The 14,737-nt window shown below is 35.4% G+C and overlaps 1 protein-coding gene across 1 annotated transcript in view; it reads left to right on the top strand.

Moving 5' to 3' along the window:
- The window catches only part of DNAH5 (dynein axonemal heavy chain 5), a gene marked incomplete at both ends in the record, with an annotated part of 104,894 nt that overhangs the window by 52,997 nt on the left and 37,160 nt on the right, over positions 1-14,737 (top strand). Inside the window, 9 exons of the mRNA XM_079533475.1 lie at positions 2,450-2,626; positions 3,112-3,316; positions 3,773-3,915; positions 4,614-4,748; positions 6,516-6,638; positions 8,611-8,824; positions 9,403-9,626; positions 10,563-10,758; positions 13,657-13,826. Coding sequence (XP_079389601.1) covers positions 2,450-2,626; positions 3,112-3,316; positions 3,773-3,915; positions 4,614-4,748; positions 6,516-6,638; positions 8,611-8,824; positions 9,403-9,626; positions 10,563-10,758; positions 13,657-13,826 — 1,587 coding nt within the window. The remainder of the gene's footprint in view (positions 1-2,449; positions 2,627-3,111; positions 3,317-3,772; positions 3,916-4,613; positions 4,749-6,515; positions 6,639-8,610; positions 8,825-9,402; positions 9,627-10,562; positions 10,759-13,656; positions 13,827-14,737) is intronic.

Here is a 14,737-nt window from a genome sequence, read left to right as displayed (position 1 = left end):
GTATTCATTTTTTTTATTGCAACAACAACAAAAAGACAGAAGAAACTGTTCTTTTGCTAGTAAAACTAAGGAGAGAGCAGATTTCTACAAAATTTTCACCATGATTTCAGAAATACATTTGCTTTGCAGTGCTCAAAGATTGGGGACAACAGGAAATATTCATTTTTTCTGCTTTCCAGCCTGTTTATGATCTCCACCATTCTGTCTGGTAGTGTCTAGGAGCTGTTCTCCTTTCTCTTCATATGAAGTCATAAGAATCTAGCTGTTAAGTTGTTGCAACACTTGACAATCATCAATAATTTATTTTTTATATATATATATATATATATATATATATATATATATATATTTACCAAGACCAAAATGTTTTCATTGTTATTGGGGAAAAAAAAATACTTTTTGGTAAGTTTTCTAATAATTTGACTGTTCCTCAATTTTTACCAAGGCAAACAAATGCAGAGAACACAAGTGCCTTATGTATATTACTGCAACACTGTGCTTTTTAATTGTTTTACTTTTTTAAATTCATATGGCTATTTGGAAAAGTGTAAGTGAAAATTATGCATCTAGGACAGTGGTTCCCATGAGATTCCAGTTTCTGTATACTTACAACACTGCCTAAGGCGTATTGATGTTAGGATTGCACAGCTCTGCCTCCATACATTGGTATTCTCTCCTGTTTATTTGCACACAACACTCATAGAATGTTTCAGTTTAAATTGAGCTGTGGATTCATCAGAAAATACAGCAAAAACAAAGAAAATGGGCATTATATTCTGCTTTATCAGACCTGGTTTACCTCATCATTTCAGAGTGGTACAGAAACTAAATGAAGTTGTGTTGGACAAAGGAAGTTTCACTAATTCAATCTTTTGTTTCAATGGCAGCAACAAACAAAGGGAAACATGAAGCTGTTTTCTTTCTTTCTCTCTTTCTTTTTAATAAAGGATTTACTGATTTTTCCAACAGAATTAAGTGGAATTTTCTTTCTTTAGTTCCTATTTTTCAGGTGCAGAAGTAAACGCAATATTGGTTGAAGAACAGAAGAACTTTGAAAATTAATTAAAAAAAATATGGGTAGCTCAAGAAAGCATTGTAAATATTTAGATTTTCTGTCATAATTTATAAATACCTAAATATAAATTCATAAGCAACTGCTGAAAGCGATCTAAAACATTTTACATTGGTAGTCTTGTCTAATATACTTTAAAGCAGATTTTACAAATTGATCAAAGTCATCTACCTCTTCAAAAAACAATATTTTATCAGCTTTTGTGTCTTAGTATCTTCTGAACAACTGGTCAAGTTCCAGTTACCTGTGTTAAAAAGTGCTGCCATTTAATCTTTAGCTCTTTGTTTTCCATCTACCTGTTTCCAGAAAGCTTTTTCATGCATCTCCCTATTTGTAATAAGTTATTTACTTTGGGCAGTGAAAAATTGAGTTTCAGAAAATAATGAAAGTAGACATGTGAAAGAGAATCACAGAAGTGCATAAATAGGTGAGGTTGGAAAGGGTCACTGGAGACCATGTAGTTGAGCCTACTTCAAAAAAGATCAGCTGAAGTGGATTGCAAAGGATATCCAGCTGAGTTTTGAGAATCTCAATACACTAAAACTCCAGAAGTGCCCTAGAACTCTGTTCCAGTGTAACACCATAGGCGCACCAAAAAAGCCATGTTGAAATAGTATTTACTCTATTTCAATTTGTTCCAACATTTAGTATGAATTTTGGAGAAGCACCTGCAAGTGTTTTTAAAAATGTGTATTCTATATAGGAAATAAACTGATGGGAAATAAGAAAGAATTCTACCACCCAGGTGAGGGAAGACTTCAGAGTAACTCTAAGAAGCAGGTCGTGACTTTAAGCTAAAGGCATTAAAGCACAGATACCATTCTGTGACCTTATAAAGCAGTTTTAATTATATTTTGTTTACCCACTTTAACATATATGGGGATGCACAATAAAAATACTAATAGTCAAGCACACAGCATAATTTTATGGACACTCAGCAGACATCCTCCCTGAAATGCAACCTTTTTCTTTCCAACTTCCAGATGTTTCCGAGGCTCTCTCTATCACAGCTGAAAGCTAACATTGTGCAGAAAAAAATGAAACTTCTGTTAAATGCATATTCTTTCTTTGCGGAGTTTAATCACAGCTGTTGTGATTTAAAAATATATATATTTGAAAGAATTATTTTTTTGCTGTTTAAAACAGTGAATGCTTTTTATGCTTCTCTGTCCACATCCAGTAGGAGTTATTTATTTCCACATCCACCTTCTGCTTGCCAAACTCTGCCCAAAAGGCAGGGAATCTGAGCCCTACAACAAGAGAAATCAACTTTCCCCAAGAGATATCAATTTCCTATGTTTGTAGGACTTTTTGAATTAGTAGAGATTGACTTTATTATCTTGTGTTTGAAATAACATTTATTTTCTTGCTATGCAGGGGTTTTTGAAAAGGCGTTCTTTTCAAGAAGCTGAAATTCTACGTGGGCTGTACTCTTCATCATTCCCAGACTTATATCGCTTTAGCATTCAGTCTCTGCAAAGCAAGACTGAGATGCTGGAAGCCTTTGTGATTATGCAGAGCATTAATATGATGCAGGGCCTTATCCCACCTAAGGTAAAGTAGTGCAGATTTTTAATATTTTTGTAATCTAACGGAAAAAAATTTAAGTCATGGAGTTATATAGAAAGGAGATTTTTTTGGCATCTTGGAGTATTTATGAAAGTACAGGTTGTTAGGAGTATTTTCTTTCATTTTAAAGCAAGAGTAAGCCTGTGCCTGCTTTTCACATTTAGATTTGGTTTTCACACAAAGCATGCATCAGCAGCTTTCCTTTGGGGTGTTTTTTATTTTCCAAAGAGATGTTACCGGATTATAAACTAGAATTTAAACAGATCAAACAGTGTAATGGGTCGTTAAAAGGGATATTTGCTGGATCGTTTTCTCTATTTTGTAGTCCACTAGATAATTATTCAGTCTATTTGTTGATGAAGACATCATTAAATTTAAACATGACTGAAGGCTTCTAACCTACTGTTTCTAGTGATTATCAAGCAGAATTTTCAGGCTATTGATAATAAAAAATTAACTTAATCCTTCAGGAGCAAGGTGCGGAACTGACTGCAAAATACTTGGAAAGGCTGTATATCTTCTCTCTTATGTGGAGCATAGGAGCATTACTAGAACTGGAAGACAGATGCAAAATGGAGCACTGGCTTCGAAACTGTGCAACAGTAAAGCTTGATCTTCCCTGTATTCCAGAAGGCAGTGAAAATACCATATTTGATTATTATGTGGCATCTGATGGTTAGTTACCCACTTGAGTACTTCGGGGTAGAACTTAGAATTTCTTTTTTAAATTTTGCTTTTCAATTATTAATTTAGATGTATTTTTTGTAAGTTACCTTGTTTTTTGTTTTACAGTTGCACTTTATGTTGGTGATATTGTATAAAGCTTTTTTTCTATTCCCTTTGATAAATCATAATGTGGAAATATTGCTACAGAAATAGCTGCGTGAATGAATTATCAAGTGAATAAATAGTCAAGCTGGAAAATCATGTTCTTGTCATAATTTTAGGTAACAGCTGGAACAGTGGATCTTGTTGCTTCTCTCAGGGGTCTGAGAGTAGTGAGACAGATAATTTGTATTTATGGAGTGAGAATATTCTACTTAAGAGGAACTGACAGAGAAATCAAATTGATAGAAAATAAGTGAAAATATCTAGTTTTTATAAACATTAACTTTAGTTCTTTCCTATTAGGTAATTGGATGCACTGGAATACACGTGTTGAAGAGTATGTATATCCTAGTAGCAGCACGCCGGAGTATAGCTCCATTCTTGTGCCAAATGTTGACAACGTGAGAATGGATTTCCTTATTGAAACCATTGCTAAACAGGGCAAGGTACTTCATCTGCATTTCACATCTAAATACTGCTAATAGTATGCATGGTGGAGTTTTTGAATCAGGAGAGAAATAGGAAATTACTGAAAAGGAAGAACATCATTTTTGTGATAAAAAACCATAATCGTGATTCTGGAGCTGTATTCATGTGAATATACTTGAATTCTATTACTCTCACTGCTCTCAGCCTTTTGTAGCTTCTCACTACCCATCCCTCCAACCATCCATCCCTCCTATTCCAGAAATAATGGGAATGCAGTGTAGCCATGGTGGAACAGAAGTGGTTCAGAAGAGAGCACAGAATAGCAGAGCACCAGGCTCAATTGCTAGGAACTCTGTCCAGACGGGTCAATGACAGAATTCATAGACATTTTTTTAAAGAATAAAACTCTTTCATTACTAAAACTGTCAAATAAGGAGGATATGGTAAATAACACCAGTGACTGAAGTGGTTCAAATAATGAGGCTCTAGACAGTACATCATTTTTTTTTAATCTCCTTCTTTGTTCTTTAAATTGTAGTGAGTGACAAGACCATTTGCTGCCAAAGGTGAACAATTGAGGCCTGCAAAGGCCTATGAAATGTTAGCTATTTTGCTTCCACATGTTCTTTGTTGAGAAGATATGTGGAATTAGTGAGGCTTTGCCAAAATACACCGCTCTTATGTGTTATCTTACTTCCTTGTTGTCTTTGTCTAGGCTGTTCTACTAATTGGTGAGCAAGGAACTGCAAAGACTGTTATCATCAAATGTTTTATGTCGAAATATAACCCCGAAAGCCACATGGCTAAGAGTTTGAATTTTTCTTCTGCAACTACTCCGTTAATTTTCCAGGTATAGTAGTCATTCACTCTGCAATAGTACGTGACTGGATTCAGAGATTAATGGAGGTATTGAGAATTTGTTGGCAAGATACTTCTGAAAGTGGTCTATTTAGCTGCAAATGAGCACAGAAACAAAAAATTACCTACTCAGATGGACAAGGCGCTTGATTTGAAAGACTTCTGTAAACCGTCTCACTAGTTGTTGAGCTATTCTTAGACTATTACATGCCTATTATTTGCTTCACCATACTTAATGATTTTACGTCAGATGTAGTGGTTCTCACTAATTGGGTAGAGCTGTCAGCGACTTTCCTTAGATTTCACTAAAACCCATGTGTAAAGTAAGTGCTACCCGCAACAATCTGTCATAAAGTCTGTGCTGTCTGCAATTTGAAGTAAATTACGTTACTCATTAAAAAGTAACACATGCAGCACAGCTGCTCTAAACAGAGCTGTGAATACTTAAATCCTGAATTGTACTGCCTGTCCAAATTTCTGCTGAGCTACTTAGATTTATTTCAAGATTCCTTAACCTACTATCTGCATATATCTAGTGAATGTTTATAATATAGTTCTGTTTGCCTAGCTTAAGCACTGTCTGTGCTGTAAGCATAAGTCCCATTCCTGAGCCTGAGGTGTCATCTGTAAGCTGGCTTCATGGTGAGAAGCTGAAAAAAACAGTGGTGGCAAGCATGCTTCTAAAAAAAATAAAATTATTTCATTAAGTCTATTCAGTTTACATGTATGAATATAATTATCACCTTATGATTTTATGTAGTGTATTGATGTCTACTGGAAAGGTCATTAAGAATTAAGCTTCTGTCAGACCTGACAGATTATTAGTTTGATCTTGCAATATTAACAGATATTTAATTTGTTATTCTCAGTATTTACAGATGCTAGCTAGCAGGTGGTTGAATTGACAGAGGATAGATAAAATGAATATGTATCACAATAAAAGATTCTTAAAATTCATTAAAAGTTTTATATTTTACATTATTCAGTCGAATAAGTCAAAAAGTAGTGCTAAAAGCTTTGGTGGAGCTCATACTGCCCAACTAGCATTAAAAAAGCTGAATTTCAGAGTTGGAAGCTTTGGCATGACATCTCAAACAGATGAGCATGGCTGCCCTTCTACGCTTTTCCTCTCCACTTCTCCTCCTTTGCTTTCCCCTCCGTCTCAAGATGAATACTCTTCTCTTAAACCTCAAGTGGATGCAATGATTATCTAAGGTCTTCCTCAACTACATGGACTATAAAATAGTTCAGTAGAATACAAATGTAGATGAAGATATTGCATACACTTTATGATCCTCATTAGCATCACTGAAATTGAAACATCTCTCAGTGCATTTCACTGTTTGTATACACAAAATTAAGCCTCATGGATTCTCATTTATTTGCATTAGTCTCAAACAAGTGTGTTAATTATGTGTTAAAATACCATTCTAAAATTGAGAGGCTCAGCAAACTGACAAGTTTGAAACTGGAAAATAATTTGAGGTGGTTTCAAAATTACGAAACTGAGGCATGGTTGTCTAAACTTAATATTTGGAATATTTTATACCAACCTCATGGTGCAGCATGATATTTCAGGTGTTCCAGTTGGATTACTGCTATTACCAACAGCACTTAGTGCTGTATAAATTTTCCTTTGTAAAACTCTGTGTAACAACAGTTACACATACTATATAATTACCTGTAATGTGGTTAAATGAGTGACTCATATGAAAAAGTGTGGCTCTTTGTAATTTTTCTGATAATTTTTTCTTAACAGCGCACAATAGAAAGTTACATGGACAAGCGCATGGGCACAACATATGGTCCACCTGCAGGCAAAAAGATGACAGTCTTCATTGATGATGTGAATATGCCCATAATAAATGAATGGGGAGATCAGGTTAGTTTTTTAAAAGAGAAAATAAGATGGGAAAGGCTATTTTCTTCCTTTCTTTGTTTCAGTGCAAAATGCCTTTTCAATCAGCCAATGGGGAGTAAACTAGGTACGTACACTTGATTTTTAAATGGTATTTTTAAAGAACACATGCAGCTCTATGTTTTCATAAACTAAAGTAGAATGAATATATTGACTAAATAAGCAGCTAAAATAAAATGAAACGGTTCAGTTGGAAGGGACCTTCAAAGATCACTTAGACCAACTGCTTGATATCATCAGGGCTCACTGAAAGTTAAAGCATATTACTGAGAGCATTATCCAAATACCTCTTGAGCACTGACAGACACCTCTCGAGGAAGCCTGTTTCAGCATTTGACCACCCTCTTGATTAAAAAAAAATGTTTCTAGTGCACAGTCTGAATCTTGTCTCTAGCAGCCCTGTGCCCTTTCCTTTTTGCCATCATTGACCAGGAGCAGAGCCTGGTACCTCCCTCTGCTTCCCCTCCTCAGGGAGCTGCAAGGAGCAGTGAGGTCACCTCTGAGCCTCCTGTCCTCCAGACTGGATAGCGTAATGTCCTCAGGGTCTCCTCACAGATGATGCCTTCAGCCTCATTACCAGCTCTGGTGTCCTCCTCTGGGCACTTTAAAGGATCTTAACATCCTGTTTATATTGTGGTGGCCACAACTACACACAATATTCAATAGCATTGTCAAGGCCACACCAACAGTAAATACAGTGGGAGAATCATCTCTTCTGGCTGGCTGCTTTTGCTCTTATTTATGCACACTGGAATGCAGCTTGCCCCTTGGCTGCCAGGGCACACTGCTGGCTCATGTTGAGCTGCTGTCACCAGCACCTCCTGATTTCTTCCTGCTGAGCTGCCTTCCAGCCACTCATCTCCTGTCTGTGCCTGAATCTGGCATTACTCTGTCCCAGGTGTAAAACTTGTCATTTTCCATTATTGTAGTTCATGCTGTTGCTAGTCACCCAGTGTTCCAACCTGTCTAGGTCTCTCTGCAAGGCCTCTGGTTACCCCAGAGAGTTAATAGCACCTCCCAGTTTAATATCAGCAAATTTGTTGAGGATTTGCTCTAATCCTGCATCCAGATCACTGATAAAAACTGGCCCTAGAACTGAGCCCTGGGGAGGCTCACTTAGATGGTTGGGTATTCCTTGAAATATGGCTGTATGATTTTAGAATTGTTTTTAATGGTATTCATTTATTGCTCACAAAATTGAAAACCTTCAGTTAGACAAAAAAACCTCTTGGCACACAAATCATGACTGTGTAGGTGATAATTAAAATACTGTGACACACAACCATCTGCTTTTGAAAAAAACTGAAGTAATCATTGTCTGCATTGATAAGGTACTTCTGAAGTATAATGCATTGGAAACTAATGTTAGAATTTCTAGAGAAAAATACTCCCATAGTAAACTCTCTATAGGATTAAGAAGGGGGTCTCATCTATATCTGATAAAAAGAATCTTGCATTGCTTTTTATGGAAGTAATCCAACGTTTGCAGCTTGAAAAACCATATTTGCTGTTGTTGCACATGGAAGTTTTGTCAAAATACTTGGTATCAGACGCAACATGTGAAGATACATGAGGTTGAGCTTGTGAAAACTGGAAATTTTATGTTAAAAGGGAGAAGTATTGAAACTGTTTTCAATACTGTTATGTTGGAAATCATGCAGTGTTCCAGTGAGACTGAACTGAGATATGAAGGATTAATTTTAAATCAGGAATTCTTTTCTTCCACCAGGATTATTCTTCATAGGTATTATCAGGGAAAAGTGCTGTCTAAATTATTTGTAGCAGTGCATTTTTCTACAGAAACAAACAAACACAAAAGTGGGAGCTTTAGAGAGAAAATAATATTTATATTCTATATTGGGACATTCAAGCACAGAAGTATGTTTTCTATTCCATTTTTTTGTGTTCTGTTACATACTGCCTGCTTATTTTACAGGTCACTAATGAGATAGTTAGGCAGCTCATGGAACAAAATGGACTGTATAATCTGGAAAAGCCTGGAGAATTTACCAACATTGTGGACATTCAGTTTTTGGCTGCCATGATCCATCCTGGGGGAGGTCGCAATGACATTCCACAGAGACTCAAGAGACAGTTTTCTGTGTTCAACTGTACTCTGCCTTCTAATTCTTCTATTGACAAAATTTTTGGTAAAGAAAAATTAGCTTTGTATCCATATGATTTTTGAAAATATTAGGTTTTTTTTTTCCACTCCTCTATGTATAAACATTATTATTAACACTAAAACTTAATCCCTCTCTAATTTGCTTACCAGCACATTTTTCCTTCAGTAATCCCTCTGCACCTGCAACTTAATTATCTGTAAATTGTTAGACCTCAGAATCTATTTGTATGCCAGAGTTAAGAAGAAATGGCATGAAGGCTGCTCCTTGTTTTGGTGACAATGCTGGAGAATTGCAAAGGTGCTATTGGTGTTAAGAGCAAGGTGCTAATGACCAGACTTTCAGAAAAAGACAGGATCACAGTGCTCTCAGTGAAGTGATTCACTATACAAACGCTTTGTAAGAGCTAAATATCTGGTGTGTTTGTGGCTCAAGATTCTGCAACACCAACTGAATCAAGATGAAAGAAAGGGGTTAAAAAAAAAAAAAAGAAAAAGGAAAAAAGGAAATAAAAAGGAACAGATATGCTTGAAAAGATCGTAGCCCTTGATGTTGCAGTAATGAATTTTAGAAAACCTGTCATTTGGCAATTTTCTTTTCCAAAGGTGTAATTGGAGAAGGGCACTATTGTAGTGAGCGAGGATTTTCAGAAGATGTAAAAGAAACAGTATCCAAGCTAGTACCGCTGACCCGCAGGCTGTGGCAGGTTACCAAGCTGAAAATGCTGCCCACACCCGCCAAGTTCCATTATGTCTTCAACCTTCGAGATCTCTCAAGAATTTGGCAGGGAATGCTGAACGCTACATCAGAAGTGATCAATGAACCAAAGGTAAGTGCAGCACATCAGTGATTTTGTCATAGTCAGTGCATAATTAGGTAGTGTATAATTAGATGGCATTAAAATTACATTAGAAAAAAATTATTTTTGATTGAAAAACATTTTTCAGCTTTTTGGAGGGAATATTTTTGTCCGGCTTTTACAGTGCCACATAAAATGAAAACTTCATTTCCTGACTATAAGTTAAACTTTTTTGACAGAAGAGGCTTAGCTTCTGTCTGCTTGTATTGTTGCTGACTAATGCTTATTTAAAATGAATAATGCTTATTTAAAAGCAGGGAGCAAAGAAAATTATGACAAACAACTCACTTTTGTTTTAATTCATTGAAAAGGCATATATCTTCATTAAAAAAATAAGCATTTATCCTCTCCCTCACTAGTATCCTATGGCTGGCAATCACTGCCTAATACTTGTCTAACAACTAACTTCTGGCTTTCAACTTAAAAACAAGAGGAAATAAAAAGTCATCGTGATTCTTTTTTTTTTTTTTTTTTTTTTCCATAACTCACCTTTCCTTCAGAAAAATCAAATACTTTATGTATCATTTCTTCTTCAAGTATTTTAAGGAAAATTAATTCAGTTTTTTGAGCAGTGAAACATGAAATTCTGGAAAAGCAATGGTTATGGTAATCACAGAAAAAATGTTTTATATCTGGGCTACACAGTCACTTAATATTTAGTGTAATTTCCTAGTTGTTGAATAAGCAAGCTCCTGCCTCCTACTGTATCTACAATTTGATTGTTAGAATTGATTTTAATTTCCAAAATCAAAAATAAGCAGCCCAAATGTGATTTTACATGTGAGTATTGTTCAAAATCTCATTATATGAATTTAAATATCAGATCTGACTTGACATAATTTTACTGGCAAGCCTTACCTGATTGAAATCATGGAGATTTTTTTTGTTTGTTTGCTTTCTAAAAAGGTATTAATAAAATTGTGGAAGCATGAATGTAAAAGTGTTATTGCTGATCGTTTCACAACCTTGGAAGATGTAAAGTGGTTTGACGCAGCTGTGGCAAAACTCATTGAGGAGGAATTCGAAGGAAAGACAACTTTGTTGAATCCTGAAATTGATGCATTCTTTGTTGACTTCCTAAGGGATGTACCTCAAAGAACTGGTAAGATGGGCTCTGGTAGTCATTGTGGTGGCTGGAGTGGGGAAAAGGATAGAATTTAGAAAATGCACAAGTAAGGTTATACTTTGAGTGCGGCAGTCTTGTCCAGTGACTTTGAAGATAGATATTACATTTATTACTGGATATTACCAATTTTTGGAACATGCTTATGGGATTTTAAGTCCATATTTATATTCAGATAATCTGTATAGAAGGGTCTTGTTTCCATTTCCATCAAGGTGAGTAAAACTGGCAAATAACAAATATGAATTGTTTATTCTAAAATGTTGAAAGAAGTGTTGCATGATTTGAGTTGAGTTGCAGTATTAGATAAAACATAGCACTATAGCTAACACAGAGATGTGGTGTATGAATAGTAGCACTGAGCTTACCCAGTACTTTTTTAAAAGTACACAATATATTATTTTGTAATGAATTAGTATTATTTCAGAATCTCCAGAATACTAGTAAAAGCTCTTGGATTATGCGTCTGGTTTATAACAATGTTCTCGTTTATTTTAAATAAAAATTTTGCAGCAGACCCAGCTAGCTAAATAACCCAGGAATACTTCTCAGTAGATAAAAAAAGAACAGAAAACAGATTTTGGGGGGATTTGTTGAAAGTCATTATTAAACTGTTGGATGATTCAATTATCTGTTCATGTCATTGTATTGATGGGTAGTGGAAGCTGCAAAAGGTTGGCATAACTGTTGAGGTTGGAAAATACCTACAACATCATCCTGTGCAACCATCCACCTATCACCAATCACGTTCCTTGAACACCTTCAGGATTGGTGACTCCACCACCTCCCTGGGCAGCCCATTCCAGTGCCTGACCACTCTTTCAGAAAAGCAGTATTTCCTAACATCCAGCCTAAATCTTCCCTGGTGCAGCTTGAAGCCATTCCCTCTAGTTCTATCGCTAGTTACACGAGAGAAGAGGCTGACCCCCTGCTCACTACAACCTCCCTTCAGGTAGTTATAGAGAGCAATAAGGTCTCTCCTGAGCCTCCTCTTCTCCAGACTGAACAATCCCAGCTCCTTCAGCCTCTCTTCATAAGGCCTGTGCTCCAGACCTCTCACTAGCTTTGTTGCCCTTCTTTGAACCCACTCCAGGGCCTCAATGTTTTTTTTTTCAGTGAGGGGCCCAAAACTAGTAGAAATCGATCTGGTGTGAGAAAGTAGCTAAATATGTCTTTAAATTATGTGGAAACTGAGAATGCAAAGAAGACTGAAATGTAAATCAGAATACATACTGAGTGACTGAAGAGTGACTTTTAATATGGAAATTTAAACTAGAAAGTATTACATTAATCTGAAAAATGAATGTGAAAAGAAGTATGTATTTCTCAGACTAGCTTTTGTTACTATTTAACTGTACCTGCCTGAGTAATGCTCCATCTGGAATGAAATTTCATGAAAATACAAAGTAGAGGGCCTCTGTTTAGAAAGGGTGTGTTTTGTCTTCAATATGTTTGGCAGTCTGGAGAACCTCTCCCTGTTTTGACTCTACGAGATAAGCATAAAAATGGTTATTTTGTTTTAATTGTCCCTGTAATGGAATTTAGTATTGCTCATTATTACGAAATATAACATCAAGAATCAGGTTTCTGAGCTCTTAAATGCATAGAATATTCATCTAACATCAACTTTGAATTATGTGCTCAGACTGGAGGTAAGTTGACATACATGCCCCGTGTTTATTTGGTTTGTACTACTGCAACATATTCATCCCTGAGAGACCTGAGATGAAGTAATCCAAACATCAACCTTCAGACCTTTGCTTCACAAAAGTCGTTAGAGGTACTAGAGTTCTACCAACCCTCAAGCTGTTCAAATGTGTTTTTTATCAATAAGTTTTGATGTTGCAATTTAGTAGTTATAATTCTGAATCTTTGAGCTAGAGAAGAGTTTAAAACAATATATTTCCGTTGCTACCTCAGTAAATAATTTAAATGTCTGCCCTTTCTTAGGTCTGGTACTTGACCATGCTGTCTTTTGTCATCAATAATAAAACTGCAGGAACAGGATTAAACTGGCATCATTCTCTTAAATGGTTCAAAAATGTAAAAACATCACTACTGTTTAACTCCTTGCTGTATTCCCTATTAGTTCCTTATCAAATATCTGAGTAAGTTGTTTAAAAGTCTCATTCAGCTTTTAAGAAACTTATTTACGTCTGGATTATTCTAATATTCAGATGCTGAAAAGCTGTCTAGACATGCCTCCTGGGTTTGAAGTGGCCCTAACTGAGCTAGGTTTTTCACCAGATGGCCTTCAGAAGTCACTCAGCCATTCTGTGATCCTATTTGCTGTAACAATTTTGTTTAGTGAAAGGCTGGTCTCCTATAGGCATGATTGATGCTTATGAATGGATATGGGAGATACTGCAATTTCCTCCTTTTCTCTGGACTGGGAAGTGTCGAAAGCACTATGTGGTTTTCAGATCCCTTGCTGTAGCAAGCATATGCTTTTTCACAGTGAACGTACATTTCTTTGCGTGCTTAAATGATTCATTTTATTAGTAAATTTTTTTGACCACTGAAATGATTTTATTGGCTTAGAATATATTTCTTTTACAAAAAAAAATTATTTGCAATTTTTAACTGCAATATTTATTTACCTTTATTCTCCATTGTGACTGTTGCTTCTAGCATCGATGTTATTTTCAGATTTTCACTATTCAGGTTTTGGAGGCAGAGAAAGAAGGACTGCTGTTCTGTATAGGAAAGTATACGCAGTACTGTCATATGTATATCTAATATGAAATATTATGTACAGTAAAACTAGTTTTGAATACTCAGAGTCCTTCAGTTAACTTCCCTTGCTCATTGTAGCTACACTGTAACTCCGTCAGTCATTTGAACTGCTGAGGTTTCATTATGCACTTTTTGTTCTAGGAGAAAAATCAGAAGTTGATGTAAGGATTCCCAAAATTTATGAGCCAGTTTACTGCTTTCGTCAGCTACGGAATCGTTTAAATACATTTTTACAAATATACAATGAGAATGTCCGTGGCACTGGAATGGACATGGTTTTCTTTGAGGATGCTATGGTTCATTTAGTAAAGGTACAATCTTGCTTTGCAATTCATTATTGCTGTTGCTGTTTTTCACTTGTCTTCAGCACAAATGAATTCAATTGTGTTTCAAAATGAATGAAGGTATGCACAAATCAAGGTAAATTACTTGTATTATTGAAGCAGGTCATTTTTTGCTATTTTGTCTTTTACCTTCTGACCAAATATTAAAAACTCAGCTCTTCCTCAGATGGAAAAATTCCGTCTTTCATGTCTAGTGAGGTCATGTTCCAAAGTATCCTAACTATTTTTCAATGTTTCTTCTTATTAATTCTTCTGAGAGCCTTTCCTCTCTTTGGAATGAGTGAAATAAAAATCAAATTAGGACATAATTGGCCGCTGATGAAGGAGTATGAGTAGGAATAAATGTATTCCAAACTTCCTTTGTAGATCCCCGATATGCTCACTTCTTTTAAAATTCCTTTGAGGATAGACTAAACTTGACCATAATTTTTAGTACAGTTCAGCTTGAGAGGATTGTTCACATAGAATAAACTTCTTACAAAAGAGAAGCAGGTTTTTCTTCTGTTTTTTCTTCTTTTTTCTTTTTTCTTCTTTTTTCTTTTTTCTTATTTTTTTCTTTTTTTTCTTCTTTTTTTTCTTTTTTTCTTCTTCTCTTCTCTTCTCTTCTCTTCTCTTCTCTTCTCTTCTCTTCTCTTCTCTTCTCTTCTCTTCTCTTCTCTTCTCTTCTCTTCTCTTTTCTCTTTCTCTTTCTCTTTCTCTTTCTCTTTCTCTTTCTTTTTCTTTTTCTTTTTCTTTTTCTTTTTCTTTTTCTTTTTCTTTTTCTTTTTCTTTTTCTTTTTCTTTTTCTTTTTCTTTTTCTTTTTCTTTTTCTTTTTCTTTTTCTTTTTCTTTTTCTTTTTCTTTTTCTTTTTCTTTTTCTTTTTCTTTTTCTTCTTTTC

Source organism: Tetrao urogallus, assembly GCF_951394365.1.
Source record: "Tetrao urogallus genome assembly, chromosome: 3".
NCBI lineage: Eukaryota > Metazoa > Chordata > Aves > Galliformes > Phasianidae > Tetrao > Tetrao urogallus.
The sequence above is the reverse complement of the archived record's forward strand: the minus strand, read 5'-3'. Positions and strand labels throughout refer to the sequence as shown.